A 22,148-nucleotide genomic window follows, 5' to 3' on the forward strand; every position below is an offset into this window, starting at 1 on the left:
TGCCTTATCAGCAATGCTGCTGGTAAGAAGAAGGAAATTTGTAATTTGTTTCAAAAGGATTACCTGGAAGAACAAACAATTTTCATATAATTTGAAAGTTAATTGTTAAAATAATTTTCAGTAACTTTAAAGTATTTCAACATTTTGTCATATTGCTTGCCATATTTTTGTACATTTTTATTCATTTTTCTAGCATACGGTAAATGTCATTGGTGAACCACCTCGTCCAGTTTCAGATGTTAATTGGGATATTGTAAATTTTGGAAAATTCTCTGAGGAACTTTCTGAAGAATTTTGTGTATGTACAAGAATTTTATGCCTTTTTGTTGTTAATGTACTTAATGATATTATAATAAAATAATAAGTATAATAAACATTATAGTTGACTCTTTTTGCCACAGAAAGTCTTGTCTAATTTCTGTTTTAACATTCTTTATGAATTCTTTCAATTCCATATATTTAATTTGCTTATAAACCGCAATTTTTGCGGTTAATAATATTTTGACTGTTTGAAATTTTCAGTTAATAATATAAAATTTCATATACATATACAGCTGAATTGTTGACATCATTTGAATGGGAATTGTTTAGTATTTTTTAAGGATATTAAGTATCCTAATATTAAGTATTCCTATGTCCTATTAAGTATTCCTAGTTCATAAAAATTAAATTTTGATTTTTACAAAAGTAAAAGTCTCAATTTTATGTTTTTTAATCATTTTTCAGTTATTATTTTTTTAATTTTTAGCCAATTATTTAAACTTTAACTAAACATGTTATTACTTTTCAAAAATAAAGAAAAGAATCTCTTAAAATGAAACCACTCATGAAAGAAAAAGCAGCTGACACAAAACACACATTAAAAAAACAAAACAATAAAACATAAAAACATTTCTAGTTATATTAAAGTTAATACAAATTCAACCCAAATTAAAAGAAAATTGTATTCATTGAATTTCAACATATTCTACTCAAGTACATTCTCAAAGTCATTTACTGCTATTTTAAATAAGGATGTCTGGGCTGTATATGTATACAAACTTTTTTTGTGTTCAAACAGCAAGTTAAAGTATTAAGACAGGTAGGTCGAGATAAGTTGGTAACATGTTAAAATGTTGACTATAGAGTGTCCATACTGTGGACAATACCCATTTGACATATCATGGGCGATGGGTTCTGTTTATTTACAGGGGCTGTTTCAAAATTTAAATCCAGTTGGCTGATAAAAATCACAAGTAAAGAAAAAATTTCATTATGTATAGAAGTTAGTTATTGCATTGTAAATTTTTCTTTAAAGAACTTCATCTAATACAGATAGTGCAAAAATTATAGATGACAGTGAAAAATAATTATGCTTGAAAAAAGCTACCCAAGTTCTTTTTTTGTGGTGAGAGTAATTTAAGATGAAGTTTTTTATAAAATTATTATCGTTATGTCTTTAAATAAACCAAAAAAACTTTTAAAAATGGATATTTAAAAAATTTTTTTCTGCTCCTCCACCTCCATCACTTTCAAAAAAAAAAATTTGATTTTTCTGTTTACTATTTTAAATGGAAAAAACTAAAAAAATTCCACTAAAAAATGTATAACCACAATAAAAAGTTACCTAAGATTTCTTATTTGGGATGGCGTGAATTACAATGAGATTTTATTGCAATATTATTACCAAAAGTTTATTAATTAAACTTTTAATAATATTAATAGGTTAAATAAACCAAAAAAGCTTTTTGGAAAATTAAAAAAAAAATGATACTTTTAAACTATGATGGGTACCTCCAATTTTACTCTCCCAATTTTTTTTTTTGGTCACTTGTTTTTAATTAAACTTTAACTAAAACATATTATTACTTTTCAAAAATAAAGAAAAGAATCTCCTAAAACAAAACCACTCATGGTTTTTGTGTAGTTTTGGGGTTCCTGGGTCATGAACAATCGAGAAATGCAAAAAACCCATATCCCATTTTTTGACTGATTACCATACTTTCCTTGTTGCAGCACAGCTCTAGAGCTATGATGTCAGGAAAGAAAAAATAATAAAAATATATGAGTAATAAATATAATTATGTGGTTTTTAATAATATAAAAAAAAATTTACCTAATATCTTTATTAAACCAGATTTACATGTTTTCCAAAGAATTGAAAATAACAGACAGTTTTTATAGTAGTGGATACAGAATGGTGAAACTGAAGAGAAATAGAATGTTCCAGAAAATTAATTTCTACATATGGTATATACTGTTAGTGGAAGGCATTCTGAAATATTTTAGATTCAGGTTATTTTTTTAAAAAATATTTCCACAATCCTATCATCTAGCTCCATATTTTTGTGTAAATAGATTATATTGTTTTTAGATATATGAAACAATTCCTAAACCAGAACACTTTGGTTTACATCCAAAAATTGCTGGTGAACGCATGGTACGCTGGGTGGGTGGAGAAACAATGGCTCTGAACAATTTAAATAATAGAATAAAAGTTGAAGAAAATGCTTTTCGCCAAGGTTTTTATCTTCCTAATCAAGCTAATCCAGATTTAGTTGGACCACCAACAAGCCAATCAGCTGCTCTAAGATTTGGATGTTTATCAGTACGCAGGTAAAAAAAATTGAATTATTTTGTTATTTTTCATTTTGTTTTAATTTTCATGACTGAGATTATGATGTAATATCACATGAATTTACTTACGCAATACTTCAGAGACTTTGATCATTAATTTTTTGAATCTCTTGACATTTTTTTTCAAGTCAAAAAATTACTTGACAAATTTCTTTTGTCAAGGTAAAAATATAAAAAATTAGTATTCTAGATAAAAATTAATAAAAAAAATTAACTATACAGATATAATTTAAAAAAATTCTATTTAGAACTAATTATTGCTCTTTTATGAAATAACAAAAATAAAATAAAAAAATTTCACTAAAATAAAATTTGTGTTGTTATTATGTATTATAAAAATGTAAATAATTTTTTTTTTCAAATTTGAGCTGAAATAAAACCTCCAAATATTATCAAATAATAGTAATTTTATTATAGTCAACCTAAAGAATATTAAAAACAAAACAAATTGTACATATAATTTATTATTTTATGAAAAAAACTTTATTAATGGTATTAACAAAAATGTATTTTAATGCAAGATTAAAGTACAATTAATACTTTTCAGTGACAGCTTATGTCAAGTATTGCTCCAATCAATGAAATCAAATTCTGGTGTGATTGTTTATGAAAGAATGATTTATTAAAGTTAAGGTTTTGGAATCTTTTGATAGTACAAGGTAGGCAGTATTATTTAATACTAGCAAAATTTAAAGGAATGAATACAAGCAGGTAAACAATGCAACTGAAAGACCTACATGTGTTTTTTATTGAAGTAGATGGACATGGAGGAATATGATATGAAGCATTTCCCAATATGGTGATAATAATTGATCATCGTATTATCATGGTGATAATACAATAAATGATCATATAAAATTTAAATTTCCTGTTCAAAAGTGCATTATTATGGTGGGTTTAATAATTTTTGTAGATGTGGTGAAATAAAGTATTCTTGTTATTTTTGATTCCACTAAACCTGGAATGCCTAAAGGTAAACCCTGTAATTAAATGATTGCAATCAATTCATCACTACATATTTTATGTAGCAAGTTTACATCTTATTTCAAATATTATGCAATCAATTGTTGAGTAATTTCTATGACAGCTTTGTTATAATAAATAGTTATAATAATTAACTGATATAATTTTAGCCTTAAAAACCTAACATTATTATATTATATAGTGTAATGATTGTTAGGTATACAGAGTTAAGAAAATAAACAGATTTTCACCTTATGATGATTCATTTTTTAAAGTAGAAGATAACTTTGAAGCAGAAACTAAATGATTAATACCTAAATTTTAAGACTTGCACAAAATTACGTCTCAGCAGCATATTACATAATTATAATTTAACAATTAATTGAAGTAAAATAAAAGCTTGTATTAACCGTGTAATTAATTGTTGACATTGTTTTTTATTATCTTGTGTAGAAAATTTATTTGTCTAAGATGTCTAGGTTTTGTTAAATTATTTTCCACACTGAGATTTGTGAGTTGTGTATCAAATACAATTATAAAATATTTTATTTAATTTTCAAATCCTCTCACTTGCTTACTGTGTATTTGGAGTTTGTTATTCAGGTAATATCTTGATTATATTTTTTTCATTTATTAATATACAGAGTTTAAACCTAACAACCTTGCAATGTAGCCAACTTTGCCACCATTACTTACGACTATGTAAGCAAGCAAGCCAAAAAAAAATGAAAGTAAGCGTTAATATTGCTTAGTTTAAAATATAAGTATCATTTCAAAGAATAAATTTTTTTATAATTATTGTTTTTACAGATTCTATTGGACGCTTCATGATCTATTTAATGAAGTTCATGAAGGAGCTATCTGTTCAAATTACAGTATTACCGGACAGCTCATATGGAGAGAATATTTTTATACAATGTCAGTTGATAATATATTCTATGGTGAAATGTCACGTAATGAAATTTGTCTTGACATTCCATGGTTGTCTAGGAAAGATAAGAGTTATCTGGAAAATTTTAAAAGATGGAAGTATGGACAGACTGGTTATCCATTTATAGATGCTGCTATGCGCCAACTATTGCAGGTAAACAGAAGTATTTATGAATTTAATAATGCTAAGTATTCAACTCTTTTAATTTGGGTGATAACAGTTTGATCTTCTAGAACGTGATTCTCAACCTTTTTAGCTCCACGATCCCCAAAAAGTAAAACAAATATATAATATAAATATAAATATTTAAAAAATAAATATAAATATACAATATATACTATTTCATGACCCCCCCCCCCAACCACAACCCAATGAAACCTAGATAAGAATATTTAACTTTGTTGATAGTGACAAGTGTGAATATGCATGTATGAAATGTAAAAAATTAGCAATTTACAGATCCCAACTTGATGAATGCATGGTTCCTGTAATTTGGTCTGCTTGCATAATATTCACTGTGAGAGTGTTTGAACATGCATATGGTTCATTTGAACACATCATGCTTTCAGTAATATAAAAGAAGGAATATAAGTGATCGCTGAATATCCCTTTAGTTTTGAATGTGAAGCGAACATCTGGTGCCTTTATTTAAATTTTTAAAAGCATATTTCATTGAAAATAATAATAATAATAACTGAGGTTTCAGGTTTTTAGTGTACAGTCAAATGGTGTAACTGTTTTTTTTCAATTAAGTTCTAATGCAAAATGGATGAATTTGTGAAAAAACAAAGTGAGCTATTTACATCCAGTGAATTGATTGGTAAAAAGACAAGATTGGACAATGTCAGCTATTTAAATTACGGTTTTACATTATTGGATGGAAAGCCACAGTGTTTGCTTTCAAGGCCTGGATTGTTTGCTTTCAAGTCCTCTTTGATGAAAGCATGAAGCCATCAAAATTAATTCGACACTTGGAAACTAAACATCCAGATCATAAAAGCAAATCCTAGGAATTTTTTGAAAGAATATTACATTTGTTGAGAAATCAACAAGCTTCTAATTCTAAATCAAGCCATACTGTTAAAAATGTACTTGAAGCATCTTATCTTGTAGCATTAAGAGTAGCTAAGATGCCCAAATCCCATAAAATCACAGAAAACTTCATACTGTCAGCTGCAATTGATATGACCAGTATTTTAATAGGTATGGAAAAAGCAAAAAATTTCCGCTTTCTAATGACACAGTATCAGGGCAAATCAATAACAGCTGCTGATGTTACCCCTGGATTTGGAAGGTACCTTAAAAAGAATAATGAATTAAAAAAAGATTTGAATATATTACTAGCCTTTTACTTATAGCTGTTATTATTATTAAAAAAAAAAACAGTAATGTTTTTTATGCAATGTCTGTAGAAGTATCTTGAGAGTTTTTTAATATTTTTACAACTGAAACAGTTTTTTGAAATTACTGTATGTATTTTAACTAGAAAAAATATGTTAGCTGTTATATATTTTTAATTCTTTTAAAATTATAACTGATGATACACACATCAAAATGTATTTTGTAATATTTTAATTACTCAAAATAAAAACCAAAACAATTCAAGATTCTTACTAGAGACATTTATAAAATTAGTTAATTAAAAAACAAAATTATCTATATAAGAGAATGAAATTTAAATTATACTTTCAAACTGTTCTTTTTTTAAATTGTTTATGTTGTGAGACCTGTCTGATTTTTTTTTCTGTAATGTAAAATGCAAATTATTTTTCTTTTTTAGGAAGGATGGATACATCATATTGCAAGAAATGCTGTGTCTTGTTTTTTAACTAGAGGTGATTTATGGATATCATGGGAAGATGGTTTACAACATTTTTTGAAATATTTACTGGATGCTGATTGGTCAGTATGTGCAGGAAACTGGATGTGGGTCTCAAGTTCTGCATTTGAACAGCTTCTTGATTGTTCTTACTGTATATGTCCAGTCAATTATGGACGTAGATTCGATCCATATGGTGAATATGTGAAGTAGGTTCTTAAAATATCTTTTTTTTTTATAATTTTAAATTATTTAAATTTTTACCTCTCTCTAATAAAAAAGCATGGTGCATTGGGGTTTCTTTCCTGTATGTGCTCACATTTTTATTTTGAATGAAGTGCACAAACAATTCATTTGTTTGAATAATTTATACTTCTTTATATGAATGATTTATCTGAAATTATATTTGTGTTTTGGGGATAAAAAAAGAAAATATTGGGGTTAGAGTTGTGTTTAAAAATGATAACTCAAGAAACAGCCAAAAACGTTCAGGATGTTGAAGCTTTTGGCTGTAAAGATTTTTGTTGATGTTAGTATGCTAAATTCATGAACATTATTTAGCATACAATTGCAAAAACATTTAACAAAATCATGTGTAATAATGATGATGATCAATAAACCATGTAACATTTTCTTGACAGTTCATAGACCTTTTTCTTTTTCCTGTTTAGCCTCCGGTACCTACCGTTTAGATAATTCTTCAGAGGATGAATGAGGATGATATGTATGAGTGTAAATGAAGTGTAGTCTTGTACATTCTCAGTTCGACCATACCTGAGATGTGTGGTTAATTGAAACCCAACCACCAAAAAACGGTATCCACGATCTAGTATTCAAATCCGTGTAAAAATATCTGGCTTTACTAGGACTTGAACACTGTAACTCTCAACTTCCAAATCAGCTGATTTGGGAAGTCGTGTTAACCAGTAGACCAACCCGGTGGGTTTAGGTCATAGGCCTGCCTTTTTACTAGTTTACATGTGTCTTGAAAAACAATGATTCCAATAAAATTGTCATACTGTTAATGAAAAAAGTTCAAAGAACTATCTAGTGTTCAATGATTAAACATTACTATTGATAAAAGTATAAAAAATGCTATAAATAAAACTAGGATCTATCGATACTAGGTTCAGCTTAGAATTTATTTTGCTGTGAAGAAACTGCTTTAGTACAAAAACCATGATTATAATCATACTGGTAAGTATTTTATCTAATGAGTTTTTATTAGTGTTTTATCTATCATTTTCAAAATATTCATGGTAGTTGTACTTTGGCAATTTGATTAACTATGCTGAATACTACATGGTATTTATGATGTTAACCATTTTTTGATTACAGTATATTAAAATGTTAACACCACCATTTCAGTGTTCTACTTCATTGATTTCAGTATCTTTTATGCCAGTAGAAATGTTTGAATTCTATTCTTTCAAGAAAAGTTAAAATACTTTTCCTGATGCTCATATTATTAATTTTAAATCTGCTCTTAACCTCAAAATACAGTTCAGCTTTAGATGTGTATGCTTGAAATATCAGATAACATTAAGAGTTTCAACTATTAATATTATCATAATATTTGTTTATTCCATCCACATTCTACACTATATATCAGATCTCAGTGCTATTCTTACAGAGAAAAAGAAAGAGTTTAGTATTCTACTTTCCCATCCAGAATTCTGATTCAGGCGATGGATCAAAGACCACAAATTTTATTGCATCACTCCACCATGAACTACTTTTATAAGTTTACTTATAAAAGTTAACTTTAAGTTAAGTTTATAAGTTTACTTTATATTAAATTTTTTCTACCCATTTTTTCCTTGTTCTTCCATTTGTTCTCTTCCCACTTATGTCAAATCAATATTTTCAAATATCTTTTCCCTTCTCTGAACATGCTCAAACCATCTTAATGTTAACCTCCCTAACATGATCTCTGTAATCTGTTGAATGTATTTGCAAGACATTTTACTTGTGGAATCTGTCTTGTCTAACAATCTAAGAGTTTAATTTTCATATTTTGTTTTACTTTACTCTTGATCCTTCTTAAGATTTTTACCACATTTCAGAATTAGTGTGAAATAATTTTGTATAAGTTTTCATTATTTCCTTTTTTACTTCATATTATTCCTCTTGCATTCTGATAAGATATGAATGAAAGATTGAATTCTGTATTTTTTTTCTATCTCTCCACCAGTGTTTCCATCCTCTTCCAGCTTAATCTGAATATTACTTTTTTTTTAGCAATTTAAGAATTTCACCTGGTGGTTTTAACTTTCCTCTTTGTTTTCTCTCTTTCCTGTTTACCATTAATAGTCTTTTTTTTTTACTTTCATTCATATCCCATACTGCAATCTTTTCATTTCAAACATTAACATATTTCTAAACTTAATTTTTACTTTCATCTCATGTAAAAATATTTACAATAAACAGCCATACTTTTCTTTCCTCTTTTAGACTTACCTTTTTCCCTTTATGAAGTCCATCCATTGCTATTACAAATTAGCGGCTACATTTATATTCCCTTGTTTCAAGCAAGTTACAGCACCAAACCACTCTATAATTTCACTTTTGTTTTCATGCATTTCTTACATTTTAGGTACTTTTTGTGGGCCATTTTTATTACCTTTTTTCTCTGCAACCTTTTTATGTAAATTACTCCATACTAATTTTTGGCGAGCTTTCATAACATTGTTTTGTATATTCTGAAACAGCAGATCAATTGCATTCATAAAAATGCTTTCATATTTTTAGAATTGTTTAGATTTTGACTGGTATATTTTTGCTTCTCATGTATGCTTTTAATTATTTTTGGCAATATTGTTGAAGGTGGAAATGTGTTATGCTTAGAATCCTTTCAGATTGTGATGATTTAAAATAAAATCTAAGAATTAGATTAATTTTTATATTGATAAAAGCTAAAAATTTAGCTAAATAAGAAACAAGCTTCATGTTATGTTAAACTTATTTTTTTTTAAATGTGACTACACTATTCATATTTTTAAGTATTAAAAAATAAATACTACTTTAAAAAAATATTCATTGATTAATTCATCACATAAACTTGAAGGTTGTGAATATGGTATGGAAATTTATAATGTTTGAAACATGCCATGTCTGACTGAAATTCAAAACTGAAACGTAGATGAAAGACTGAGATTGCTACTACTTCTCCATGGAGGTTACAGATGATTATTATTATTAATTATTTTTAATCTACCTTAGGAAGGAAGTAAAAAATTATGATCTATTTGCCATTTTTATACAATAAATATATGATTAATGATATTCTATTTTTACATTTAGTTCTATAAAGATATTCACCAATTTCAGGAAAAATATCTGTTAGGATTCTTTAACATAGATTTCTGTGTTGTGCTCTTTTTTATGGGTGTGAAACTACATTTCTCTCTATTATGAGATGTACAAATATAGTGTGTAACAATAAGAACATGTGAGATATGTTTTGATAATTCTAGTAAATTTATTGTTCATTTAAAAACATATTATCCATTGTGTATTTAATGCAGAGTTTTTTTACTTTATCTTTTCTATTGTCTTAATGTTTTTTAATTATTTTTTAATCAATTTTGTTACTTAGGACTGTTTGTAGTTATTTTATTCAGATTATACTGTTTTATTAGTTGTTTAAAATCATTTCTTTTATGTTTGTAAAAATTCTTTTGAAATGTTTAACTTGCATTGAAGCATTCCTTGTTTATTATTTGTTATTTTTTATATTGCAGTTGTTGCAAACCAAGGAGTATCTTCAAGAATTTTCCATCATAGCATCATGGCCAAGTCTCTTTCCAGTCAGATGCACTTCTCTGTGCCTACAGTGGTAAGAGATGTTTATGAGAGATGATAAAAGGATTTTTTTATTCTTTCTTTTTATTCCAGGCGGTATATTCCAGAGATTAGTAGATTACCAGTTGAATTTCTTTATGAACCATGGAAAGCACCATTAGAAGTGCAAGAAAAGTATGGGTGTGTGATTGGTAAACATTATCCTGAAAGAATTGTTGATCATCGTAAAGCTTCTGAGTATAACAGGAAGGTATATAAATATATATAATTATTATTTTTTAATAATTTTTATGTTAATTTTTTTACGAGTATTATAGTATAATTCATAATATTAAGATTACACAGGGTTGTGTTGCTGTCCACTACTGGACGTGTGTGTGTATTGAGAGTTTTGCTATTGTTTTTTCATACCTGTAGCTACTCATAACAACACTGAGTATTGTTTTTGTTCTCACTAGTGAAGTATCTATATGCCTGTTAATATAAAATAGTAACATTTCATTGCTATTATTTAAAACCGAATATAACTTTACTGATTAAAAATACCAAGTGTCTGAAAAAGTTCACCACCATTTCAGGAACAAATATAGTTTTTTATTTATGCTTTATGCATTATCTTGAAGCCACAATATTAAGTTTTAGTTTATACATTCTGCATCAGATAGAAGCTGTATTAAATTGTTGCACAGGCCAAGATATTATGAGCCCAAGTTTCCGTACTATGGTATTGACACAAAAGAAAGCACAGTGCCTGTACTGTTGAATTGACATTCACCAGGTAGCCCTAAAACAAGTTCTGAATATACAGAAAGAATTCGACTGTCTTTCCTACAAAATCTAAAACATTCAGTTCATAATATTAGTTGTCAACTAAACATTCTATAAAGCACTGTCTGGGATGTTGTTCACAAGTGAATGAAACTTTGTACTTATAAACTGCAGCTACTCCATGAAATTAAACCTAACAGTAAGCCACAAAGAATTCAGTTGGTAAAGACCATGTTAGACTTCATTTCTGCTGATAAAAACTACCTGTAGTGTACTTTATTTTCTGATGAAGCAATATTTAATGTTCATAGGAAAGCGAATTACCATAATTGTTGAGTATGAGCTCAGAAAATCCACACAGATTGGTAGAATTTGCCTGCAACTGTCCAAGTGAATGTCTGATGTGGTATGCATAAGTGAAATTTGAGCCATTTTTTCCATGAGCAGAATACTACAGAGATAGTATACTCAGACATGTTAGAGAGCTTTGTGTTTCCTCAGACTGAATATATTGAGGGCCTAATTTTCCAACAGGATGGAGATCGTTCATATTATGCAGAAGTTATGCAGACTGCGGTCAATGACAGGCTTTTAGAGGGGGTGGATAAGCAGACAAGTTTCCATTGCTTAATCATTGCCTGATTTGACTATGAAGATTTCTTCTTTTAGGGCTGTATAAGAGATATCATATGCCAAGAAAAAATCCACTCACTCGACTATCTGTACCAAAGAATAACTTCAGCCATGGAACCAATTCCTGTCAGGAACGATGTCTGTAGGCTGTAAATTATGCTCATATTGTTACAAGAGGTAAAAAAAAAACTTTAGTCTTACTTTCATGTAATAAAACACATACATTTGTAATTCTAAATGTAATAAAATAAATTTAATTTAAAACTACAGAGTTTTTTTTGGACAGTTGGTACTAGTGCTAATGAATTATAGCACAATTAATAAGTTGTTTACTTAAGAAGGTTCTGGATTAAATAGTTTACTGCAGTCCTTACAACCTGATAATTTGACAATATTTGGAACATCTCATGGAGTGCTATCTTAAAAATAGGAGGGTGTAAAGTTATATAAAAATACCATTGAGATGTAGTAAATCAGTTTTCTTATTGATTACTGGAATTAAATATTGCTAGATGTGTTTTCATTTAGTCTCTTTTTTATAAACTGTTGGAATTTCTTAGCTTGTCGCTAATATCAAAGTACATGTAAATTAAGGTAATGTGAAATTATTTGTTTTTCTTTTGCAGAAAATGGAAGATATACGAAAACATGTATTATCAAATATTCCACACTGTTGTCCATCAAGTACAGATGAAGTACGACAGTTTATGTGGCTGCCTGATACTTGCAACCATCATATCTGTGCTTTAAATGCATAATTTATTTCTGATTGTTTTAAAATTTAAAAAAAAAAATTCAATCTAATGAGATTGTAATTATAAGTAATATTATTTTGATTTAACTTAAACTTTAAGTTATTTATATAGAATAATTCTAACTGATTTATTGTCTCATTTTATTAAGTAGTAATTTCAAAAAATAACTGATCTAATGTAAATGATGTATTTATCTCATCCTTTGCAACTGATTAGATTTTAATTACTCACAGACCCCTTTATACAGGGAGAAATTAGTAACAGCCCAATTATCTTTATTGCCCTCTTTATCACTTTTCACTAAAATTCAAAAACGTATTCTTTGTTTAAAAGGATTAGATAATGTAGAATGAAAAAAACCAAAACCATTGACTGGTTGATTTTTGTTCACCAGAAGAAATAAAAATATTTTTCTAATAACTTAAAAAGATTTTTACATTTCTTCCTTTAAAAAATAGGTTTTTTTTTTAATTTTGAAGAGAAAATTCTGGTATACTAGGTGACTTGAAAACATCAGATGTCTCACCAAGAATTATTCCACTTTTCTCTCCAAAAAACCATTTTTACTCTCTTTTATGATATTTAATATTTCTGCTATAACTGTATGAATAATACTAAATGAGTAATGTAATGTTTCTAGTATTTTTTTTTACTTTCTGACAAGAAAATATAAAGATAAATTAGATTTAGATTTTAGGAAGAATAGGAGAGCCAGTTTCAATTCAGTACCTCTGTTTAGAAAATAGTCTTCAGACTGTCCTACAGTAGTTTTCACCACTGTGTGCTCCAATAAAGAAGTGGTTGTTCCTTATGATTCTAGAAGAGGCAAGAATGATGTTTAAATGGAGCTATGGTATTTAACTGATACTATGATTCCCATGGTACAGGAAAAAGGGGAAGGAAATGATAGGCAATGGTTGATGGGTGGAGGGCAGAGGAAAAAAAGATCAGATTACAGTTGGACTGGATGTGATTGGATCAGAGTAGAGTAGTTTATCAACTTGCCCAGGTATGTAAGCGAAAGTGTTAAATAATTGATAATTAACCAATACATTTTGGTTTTTGAGGTCAATTCAATTTATTTTTCTGATACTAGAGCTTAATTATTAATTATTACACATTTAAAAATGCTACAGGTAAAATTTTCCAAGAATGAACATAATTTTCTGTTCCTTTTAACACAAAACTCTGAGTAACAACTCAGCATATTACATCTCTCATAGTCAATTCTGTAATAATCAATGAATGTAAAAATATTGATTTTTTTTTAAAGAAATCACTACAAGATCATGTGTTTAATTCATAGTGCATCAAAATCATGTGTACTTTGTTATATGAAATTCTCACTTCACAAGCTATCATTTATCTAAGCAGCTGGCAAATAATCAGAGAGTAAACTGACCAGAAGGTTTAATAATGGATGTATGAGTCAGAAGTGTTAATCAGGTTTTAATAATAGGTTGTTAAATTGTGGCTCTCCTAAATCAAAGCCTAAAAATGAAAAAAAAATTATTTTATCCTTAAATAATTAAAAATTATTTTTATTCCTTAAAACTAAAAATATGTGTTGTATATCTCTCAAATCTTACTATTAATGTTTTAGGGATTGGTGTTTATTGTAGTATATAACCATATAATTATGATTATTATTACTGATCATATATTAGATTTATTTATCAGTTCTCTCTTTGCATCCTAGTAGTTACTTTACACTGTGGAACAAATTTCAACTTTTTCTGCTTCCTGAATGAAAATTGGTGTTTATTGTAGTATATAACCATATAATTATGATTATTATTACTGATCATATATTAGATTTATTTATCAGTTCTCTCTTTGTATCCTAGTAGTTACTTTACACTGTGGAACAAATTTCAACTTTTTCTGTTTCCTGAATGAAAATTGGTGTTTCTTGTACATCTTTATCTCCTGAATTCAAATCTGTTTTCAAAAATATTGTATTAAATATGGTTTGAGAGAAATAGTAATTTTAATGTTTACTGAATTTAGCATTATTTTTAAAGCTAAAGGTTAATAATTTTGGGAGTTTACAATATTAAGACAGTACAGTAATGATTTTTTTATTGTTGATTTATGAATTAGAATGCATTTAATTTGTGTTATAAAGTGTATTATACTCTTTTTACATTACATTTTAAGCTACAGGAAACTAAAAATGTATGCCTGTAAACTGAACTGGAAATTTTAATTTTACATGCCTATCTGAATCTTTTTGCATATATTTTCCTCTTGTATGTGTATACAGTATCTCTTTTCAGTTGCCAACAGTAGTCTGCAAGCATTGCCAGTGCCCATTGGCCTTGGTAACAATGTACCATATTTGAGATTTCCTGGTGAAATCTCTCGCCATGTTCATCACTAACATCTGCAAGATTTCTTGGAAAAAAGTTTACATGGCTATACAGAAAATACATCTTTAAAGACATATTACATCCATATTTCTATATGCCTCAATCATATTATCAATTATTTCCTTGTAATTAGGTGGATTGTGTTTTCCAAGAAAGTAATTGACAGCCGATTTGAATGCTTTCCAAGCTTCCCATTCAGTTCCTTGAAGCAATGCATCAAAATGTACATTTTTCATTAGATCCCTTATCTGGTGCCCAGTAAAGATACCTTCCTTGATTTTGGCATCACTAATTTTAGGAAATTTCTCCTGTTGGTATTGGAATCCCATTTTCTCTTGATTCATGGCCTTCGCATAGTTTTTCATCAAACTGAGTTTGATGTGAAGTGAAGGCAAGAGTATTTTACATGGATCTACAAGTGGTTCATGTAAAATTTTCTTTGTCCCAGGTTCACAGTGTTCACGTACAGTCCATTCTTTCACAGTGGAATGGGATTTTTTGCTCTAATATCAAACTTGCATAGGAAATAGTTATGCCTTGTATAACCAAGCTGCATTCTGGCAAGCAGTGTTATGACCTTTTTAAGTCACCACATATGTTCCATTGGTAAGTATTGTAATTCACAGAATCAAGTAAAAGATTCATCATCTCATATGACTCTGTCATATTTATAGCATGGAATAGGTAAAAAATCTGGAAGCACATTTTCTATATGAAATAGAACTCCTTTCAAACTTGCATTGAAAGCATCTATAAAGAGTCACCATTGTTCTATTTTATGTTCACATCCCAGATATTTCATAATTCCATCAATATTTGTGCAAAAGGCCATATTATCCTTTGAAGAAAAGAACGATAGTAAATGTTTTACACAATTGTGATAAATAGATGTTTTGACATTTTCCTGTAGTCTGAAAGCTAGGTACTCTGCTTTCTTTTAATGTAAGTCATGATCACAAATAAGATCATTCAGTTTCAACTAAGAAATTAGGTGCGAACCTGACACTGGTGGAAAATTGTCCTCAGCATTTTCAGTAACTTGGTCAGTTTCTTCACTCTGGAGATCATCTTCCTTTGACCTTTTCAGATACAGGCTCAAAGCTGATGGTATTTTGGGGTAGGTGATCAATGTTGTGTTTTGGATGTATGACCAGTAACCTGTGTGAGACAAGTAACAATCTGAAACATGATCATGGGGTTCCCTTCAGATCATAGGCACAGCAAAAGACATTGAGCTTCTTTTTTTAGTAAGCCATGCTCTAAGATCAGGTGCACAATTTGAACAACACATATGTGGATTGTATGTGCCCATGATTGTCTTTGTCTCCTACTGGGCAACCAAAATTAAGTTTATGACCTTTCTTAATTAATGAAGTCATTGTTCTCCTTTGAGATATTAACATAAATTGTCCACATATATAAAAAAAGACACTGCTGTTATTCACATACTTTTGAGAAGACATGCTGAAACACTGAGATTCAGTGGTAATAATCACAGCTGATGAAGTTGTTATTTTTATCTATCACCCCAGAAGTTTTTGAAACAGAGAATAAAAAGAATAGTATTACCAATATTGCTTTTTATTATTTATTTGTAAAATTTTGTGAAGTATTATTGTGCATCTCAGGTATGAATTACAAAAAAAAAACTAAAAATGTCTTTCTTGAAAACAGGGTGATGAGAATAAAATTTAAAGATTTTTGCCATTTAGCAGTTAGGTTTTAATTATTTCAGTTATAGTTTTTCAGGAAATAAAATATTGTTCCACAGTGGATCTGTATTTTAGAACAATTAATTAGATTTTTGACATTTCTTATAAGATCTGATTTTTCTGTGTAGTAGGTGTGCTGTTCAATATGTTGATGGTTTAATTGACTGAACTGATTAAGTAATTATCAGTAGTGTTAGTGTTAGTAGTTAAGTAGTGTAGTTGAGTGTTAGCAGTTAAAGTAGTGTAGTTAAGTGTTAATAGATTTTTATGATATCAATGTTTATCTAATAATTATATTAGTCAAAACTTATTGTAATAATATTTAGCAATAGTTATTTGTGATATATTCTGTATACTACAAATAACTAGTAGTTCTTAGTAATTAATAACATCTTATTGTTTAATTTAGAAAGTATTAATTTTTTAATATGTTTTTTATTCCTTTATTAGATAATTATTTTATTTTATATTTTTACATTTTTTGATTTTTATAAGAAAATGAATCCGTTTAACCTGATACCTGTTATATTGCGTATTTATTTTTTAAATTTTATTCTCTGAATATTTTTTATAACACATTCCACTCTGTTTTGCCTTTCATTAAAATATATAAATTTTTTTGTTGTCTTAGCTCTCATCTAATAGTTCAATGTTTTTCTCTTTTTGAACTTAAACATCAGTTAATTATTACTATATTACTAATTACACAGTTCTCTATAAAGACCTTTAGAAATGATTACAATATTTATTCTGTTAAAATAGTGTAAATTTTGGCTGTTTAATCTATATTATAGCGGTACACTGATCAAGTTACCATCTGTGGCTTTAGCTGTTGTTGGTAACTATAAATTACCAGTTATTAAAAAGTAAATTGTAAATATTCTATTTCAATTTTTTTTTTGTCTGTTATTTATGCCATTTATTTTTATAATAATGTTTGGTTATTAATGTCCTGCTTGTACATTATATCTGTCATACCTTATATTTAATACTTGATACCAAATTTCTGTAGTATTTTTAAAAAAAACCTATGCTGGTGTAAAATAGAATCAGTGATAATTATAAAAGTGTTTATTAATAAAAATAAACAAAATACAATAATTTAAAGAATACAATAAATAAAACTACATTTATCCATAATAATAGTAATAGGCCAGGTCTCGCTGGGATGCCGTCGATGTAAATGCTTCGGTAGACATTTGCATCAGTGAATTTATGATTCAGTCTTCACCTTCGCTGTAGGTTTCTTTTGGACATCTTGACTGTCCTACTTTGTTGCCCTCTGAACTAACTGAGTTTGTAGAGGCACAAAACCCACACCTAGTTCTACATAGTAATTGATTTATTCTGAGTAAATGTCTCATAATATATGAGGCAATTTGTAAAATAACACGCTACAAGAAATGTTTGCAACAAAGTAATTTATTCCTAGCTCCCTTACTGAATTCAACTTTATAGTTCAAACCCCTGACTTGATTACAACTATGGACTCCGGTCTGGTCTACCAAGGAGAGGAGGACAGACCTCCTACCCTCACTCAGCTCTAGAGTCCCACGGGACATTTATTTTATCACATAAACTACCATCGTCGAGATGGTGCTACTCCTTATGGCTGCATGGGAAATGGGAAACCATGCCCTCGGCAGTGCGGTCACCATCCCACTATAACGATGCTTGCTCATTCATTAACTGCCCTCGTCAAAAACAATCCTATACCTCACGGCTGCATGGATAATCCTTGGCAGTGCAGTCATCGTTCCACCGACAGCAAATATAATAATAATCACCATACCTATTCTAACTAACCATGGCTTGATGCTAACACGCTTATCTCCTTCCAATCAATTTTCCAGGTGGTTCCTAGCCACCCAGGGTAGTTTTCTACACATACCCCCTCAGCTGTTCTGCTCAGTATAAGGAATCAGAGGAAGTCAGCCACTAGTCCATTCTCTGCGAGTCTTCCAGTTGACCAACAGATCAAGAAAGGAATTTACTTTCTCGAGCTCCCTAACAACTCTGATATGGGCTCAGCCTTGTACCAGGAACAAACATAAAGGACATGGTCAACAGTGTCATCAACTCTACAGTCTGGGCATAAGCCCGAATCAGCCAAACCAAACCTAGCCAAACTCACCCTAAAGGCACCATGTGCCGAAAAAAATTGTGTTGTATATTGATTGGGGAAACCCACCTAATTGCTTGCAGCTCCCTAAAATCTGGAAATATACCATGTGTGTATCGACCAGTAGAAGAATCGTTCCACCTAGCTTGCCAAGAGTCAAAACCTTGGTCTTCAATCTCTGAACATATCCGCTTGCTACGTTCCATAGCTAGAATGTCAATGGGTTTTATGCCGGCGATCACAGAGACTGCCTCTCTCGGGACAGTTCTGTAGCCTCTGACAACAGCTAACAATTGAAGATTTATTGCGCTGGGCTCACAATAAAGTGTTCCTATAACGCTAGAATTGTAAACGATAGCCAGACGAGCACAGCGTACATAATGGCCTCACAAACACCTTTATAAAGAATACGCATAGTACGAAAATTCAAACCCCAGTAGGGATTAATGACTCTACGAACACCAAAGAAGGCATCTATAGCCTTCCTTGTGACAAAATGAAGGTGCTCTCTGAATTGAAGCCGCTCATCAAGGATTACACCCAGATATTTTTGAACGGTAACATACCTAATTAGAATGCCGTCCATCATGACCCGCGGGTGACGGGTAACGGCTAGACAACATTTAAGAAACGTCACAGTGGTTTTCGTCACATTAAAAACGATCTTATGCTGAAGACTTCACAACCTTAATACTTTACATGCCTGAGTCGCTCTGAGTTCTATCTCAGCACGCGAGTTTCCTTCGACCACCAGCAACCCATCGTCGGCATAAGTCACGATGCGGCAGCCACTAGACATCCTCTACTGCATTAGAGAATCGAATTCAACGACCCAGACGAGGGGACCTAAAACACTGTCCTGAGGAGAACCTTTTGACAGGGTCTTTCCTACTTCCGAACCACCGTCACGAAAGACAATGGTTCTGTTGCTGAAATAGTTCGAGAGAGTCTCAATCTCATTTTGCGTGCAATCACGCTGCTGAAATTGAAGCAATGAAGAGGGCTACCACAATTTATTGAAGGCCCCGGATATGTCCAAAAGACGTCGAGTACATATTTGCACTCGCTGATCGAAGCCAAATTCATTACTCTAAGAATAGCGTCCTCTCTGCCCTTGCCACGGCAAAAACCATATTAGTCGTTCATTAGCGAACGGTAGAAGTTAACCTACCATTAATGCGGAGGTACAAGACCTTCTCGAAAACCTTACCTACAACAGGCAAGAGCGTCAGAGGCTGGTGAAGAAGACCTTACAGTGAGGTTCTTGTCGCCACCTTTGAATAGCAGTTTCAACTCGCCACGTTTCCAGCACGCTAGAAAATATCCAACAAAAAGCATCCTATTAAAAACCCTAGTCAGGGAACCAAGAATCACTGACAACGTGCGAAAAAGGAATTCCATTGTGATACAGTCATATCCGGGGGTTTTATTCCTAGCCAGGCTACAAATGACTTGGCGGACTTCCGCCTCAGTAGTTTCAGAAAACTGATTCTGAGAGCGAAAATCTACAACTCCCCTTCGGACACGTCGATGAGAAAAGGTTTCTCCAACTTCAGTATCATATGGAAGCAGTTCGTTTATCAGAAGATTGAGGACACGATCTTCGTCTAGTACATCTTCATCCTGGGTTGAGAGAGCCGACAAAAGAATGTCTTTTTTCATCTTATGACCAAGAACTCTATAAACGACACCCCATGGGTCCTTATTTCCCTGCTCTTGTACAAAAGAGCGCCAGGAATCACTCTTAGAAGACCTAACTATGAAAATTCTCGGTCCTTTTCCGACGACAGTCTGCAAGCAAGGCTGCACGCCGATCAGGATCACCCTTATGCTGTGCGGCTCTCCAGAGTCGGCCCACAGTCCGCTTCATCGTAGTCAAGTCCCGAGTCCACCATCCAGCTACTCTCTCCCGACCCGTACCTCTTGGGATTGATTGGTCAGTGGCTTCAACTACCGCGGAAGAAAAATCCTCTGCCAGGTTCTCTAATGGGAGCTCGTCCAGCCTTCGGGAAAAAACTCGAAGTCTGGCCACAAGAATATTAGAAAACTTGAACCAATCCGCCCACCTGAGCAGAAAGCGCCACTGCTGAACAGGGACGTTCTTATAGACATTGCGCAGCCCACCTATGAAATCAAAAAATATTAGTCGATGATCGCTCACGCAATCATCGACTACAGACCAGTGTTGAATCCTACCAGGGACATCCTTACCAATCGTAATATCGATGTTGGTACCACGGAAGGCCCTCCGCCTTTCGACCGCGCCGATGAAAGTAGACAATTCGCCTGCAACATTGAAAACATCAAACTTATGCTGGTGATGAAACCTTCAATCAATTCTCCGCCATCATCCGTGATCCCACTGTGCCAAAGAAGCGATTTGGCATTCGCATTAGAACCTATAACAATCGGACAACCTGCTACCAGCCTAACAATTCTATCCCGTTTTTTAAAATGCTGTTCAGTGGGATCCCTGTACTGAAATTACGAACTAACCACAACTAGGTCCAAAACATCCACAGCAAGCTTGGCAACGACGTGATGCGTGTCAGAGGCTTGCCGTATGAAGACGCTATTTGCAATCGGACTTTCTGCACGGAACGGCGGATTTACTGTTACCAACGAAAAACTTCTTCCAGCCTGGAAAACCTGGCAGATCATCCTTGACCACATAAGGGTGTTGTAGAAGAACTACATCGAGACTCCGTTTTTTTACATCCTCACGTAGCTCAACTTGGACAACATAGGCACCCTGGGCATTTAGCTGCCGAACCTAACCATCAAGAGAGTTGAAATAAATCTCAACCGCTCTTACGTAGCAACCGCACTCCTTACTATTAACCGAATGTCTGTGACCTTTGCGCAATATTTTACAGTTCACGCAAGTTAGAGCCTCTTTGTTTTGCGGACAGTCGTCATTCCTTGACGCGACAGGATGCAAAGTTGACGAAGGTCCTACCCTCAAACAAAATTTGTTGGTGGAGGTCAGCACCTAGCTCAAAAAACCGTGATACCGTAGGGCTACACTCCTTAGCAAATACAGCCTCATCTAAGTCAGTGTTCTGCTCTCAAATGAGAAACAAAACATCCTCGTCAGAGAGGCTCTGATCTATGTCATAAACTATGATACGGGGCCTACATTTTCGCTTAGGGACGACTTTGACCTCAACTGGAGACCTTAGATATTCTCTTTTCACTCTTTGTACCGCTTGGCTGCTTCTGGATCAATTATAAAATAACCATGGATTACAGCCCTCATTCTGAAAAGAACACAAGTAGGACTAGCAGGGAGTATTTCCTTACTTGTTACAGGGGCTTACAATCAGAAGTCATTGCTACCTCTTCGCCACGGTGAGGCAGGTACGCGTCGCAGAAATCTGTGCCTTACACCATCACAAATGAGAAGCAAATAACAAGTCTACTATTATAATGTTATGCAGTAGCCTCAGTATACAGTTAGTAAGCCTTGAAACTATCGAAACGTACACATGCAACCGAAAGCCAAAAACACTAAAAGCAAACCAAATAGCTACAGAATACTCTGGAAACACATCCAAGGGACCAAAGTATATATTCATAACATCCCAACCCCAGAGGGGAAGAGACACCCGCCTTTTGATGCTTCTGGTCACCAGAAGAAGGTTTAACAGGAG

General features: G+C 31.6%; 1 protein-coding gene across 3 annotated transcripts in view; it reads left to right on the forward strand.

Moving 5' to 3' along the window:
- Positions 1-17,251, forward strand: part of cry (circadian regulator cryptochrome) — a 33,085-nt gene extending 15,834 nt beyond the window's left edge. For 2 of the 3 annotated variants that reach the window (XM_075375873.1, XM_075375874.1), the window contains exons 5-10: positions 194-298; positions 2,354-2,595; positions 4,390-4,663; positions 6,291-6,538; positions 10,227-10,383; positions 12,161-17,251. In XM_075375873.1, coding sequence (XP_075231988.1) covers positions 194-298; positions 2,354-2,595; positions 4,390-4,663; positions 6,291-6,538; positions 10,227-10,383; positions 12,161-12,292 — 1,158 coding nt within the window. In that variant the 3' untranslated portion in view covers positions 12,293-17,251. Of the gene's footprint in view, positions 1-193; positions 299-2,353; positions 2,596-4,389; positions 4,664-6,290; positions 6,539-10,226; positions 10,384-11,570; positions 11,706-12,160 lie in introns of those variants that run through there. The other variant, XM_075375875.1, reaches the window with a different exon arrangement.
- The last annotated feature ends 4,897 nt before the right edge of the window (positions 17,252-22,148 follow it).

Source organism: Lycorma delicatula, chromosome 9, assembly GCF_047948215.1.
Source record: "Lycorma delicatula isolate Av1 chromosome 9, ASM4794821v1, whole genome shotgun sequence".
Classification (NCBI taxonomy): Eukaryota; Metazoa; Arthropoda; class Insecta; order Hemiptera; family Fulgoridae; genus Lycorma; species Lycorma delicatula.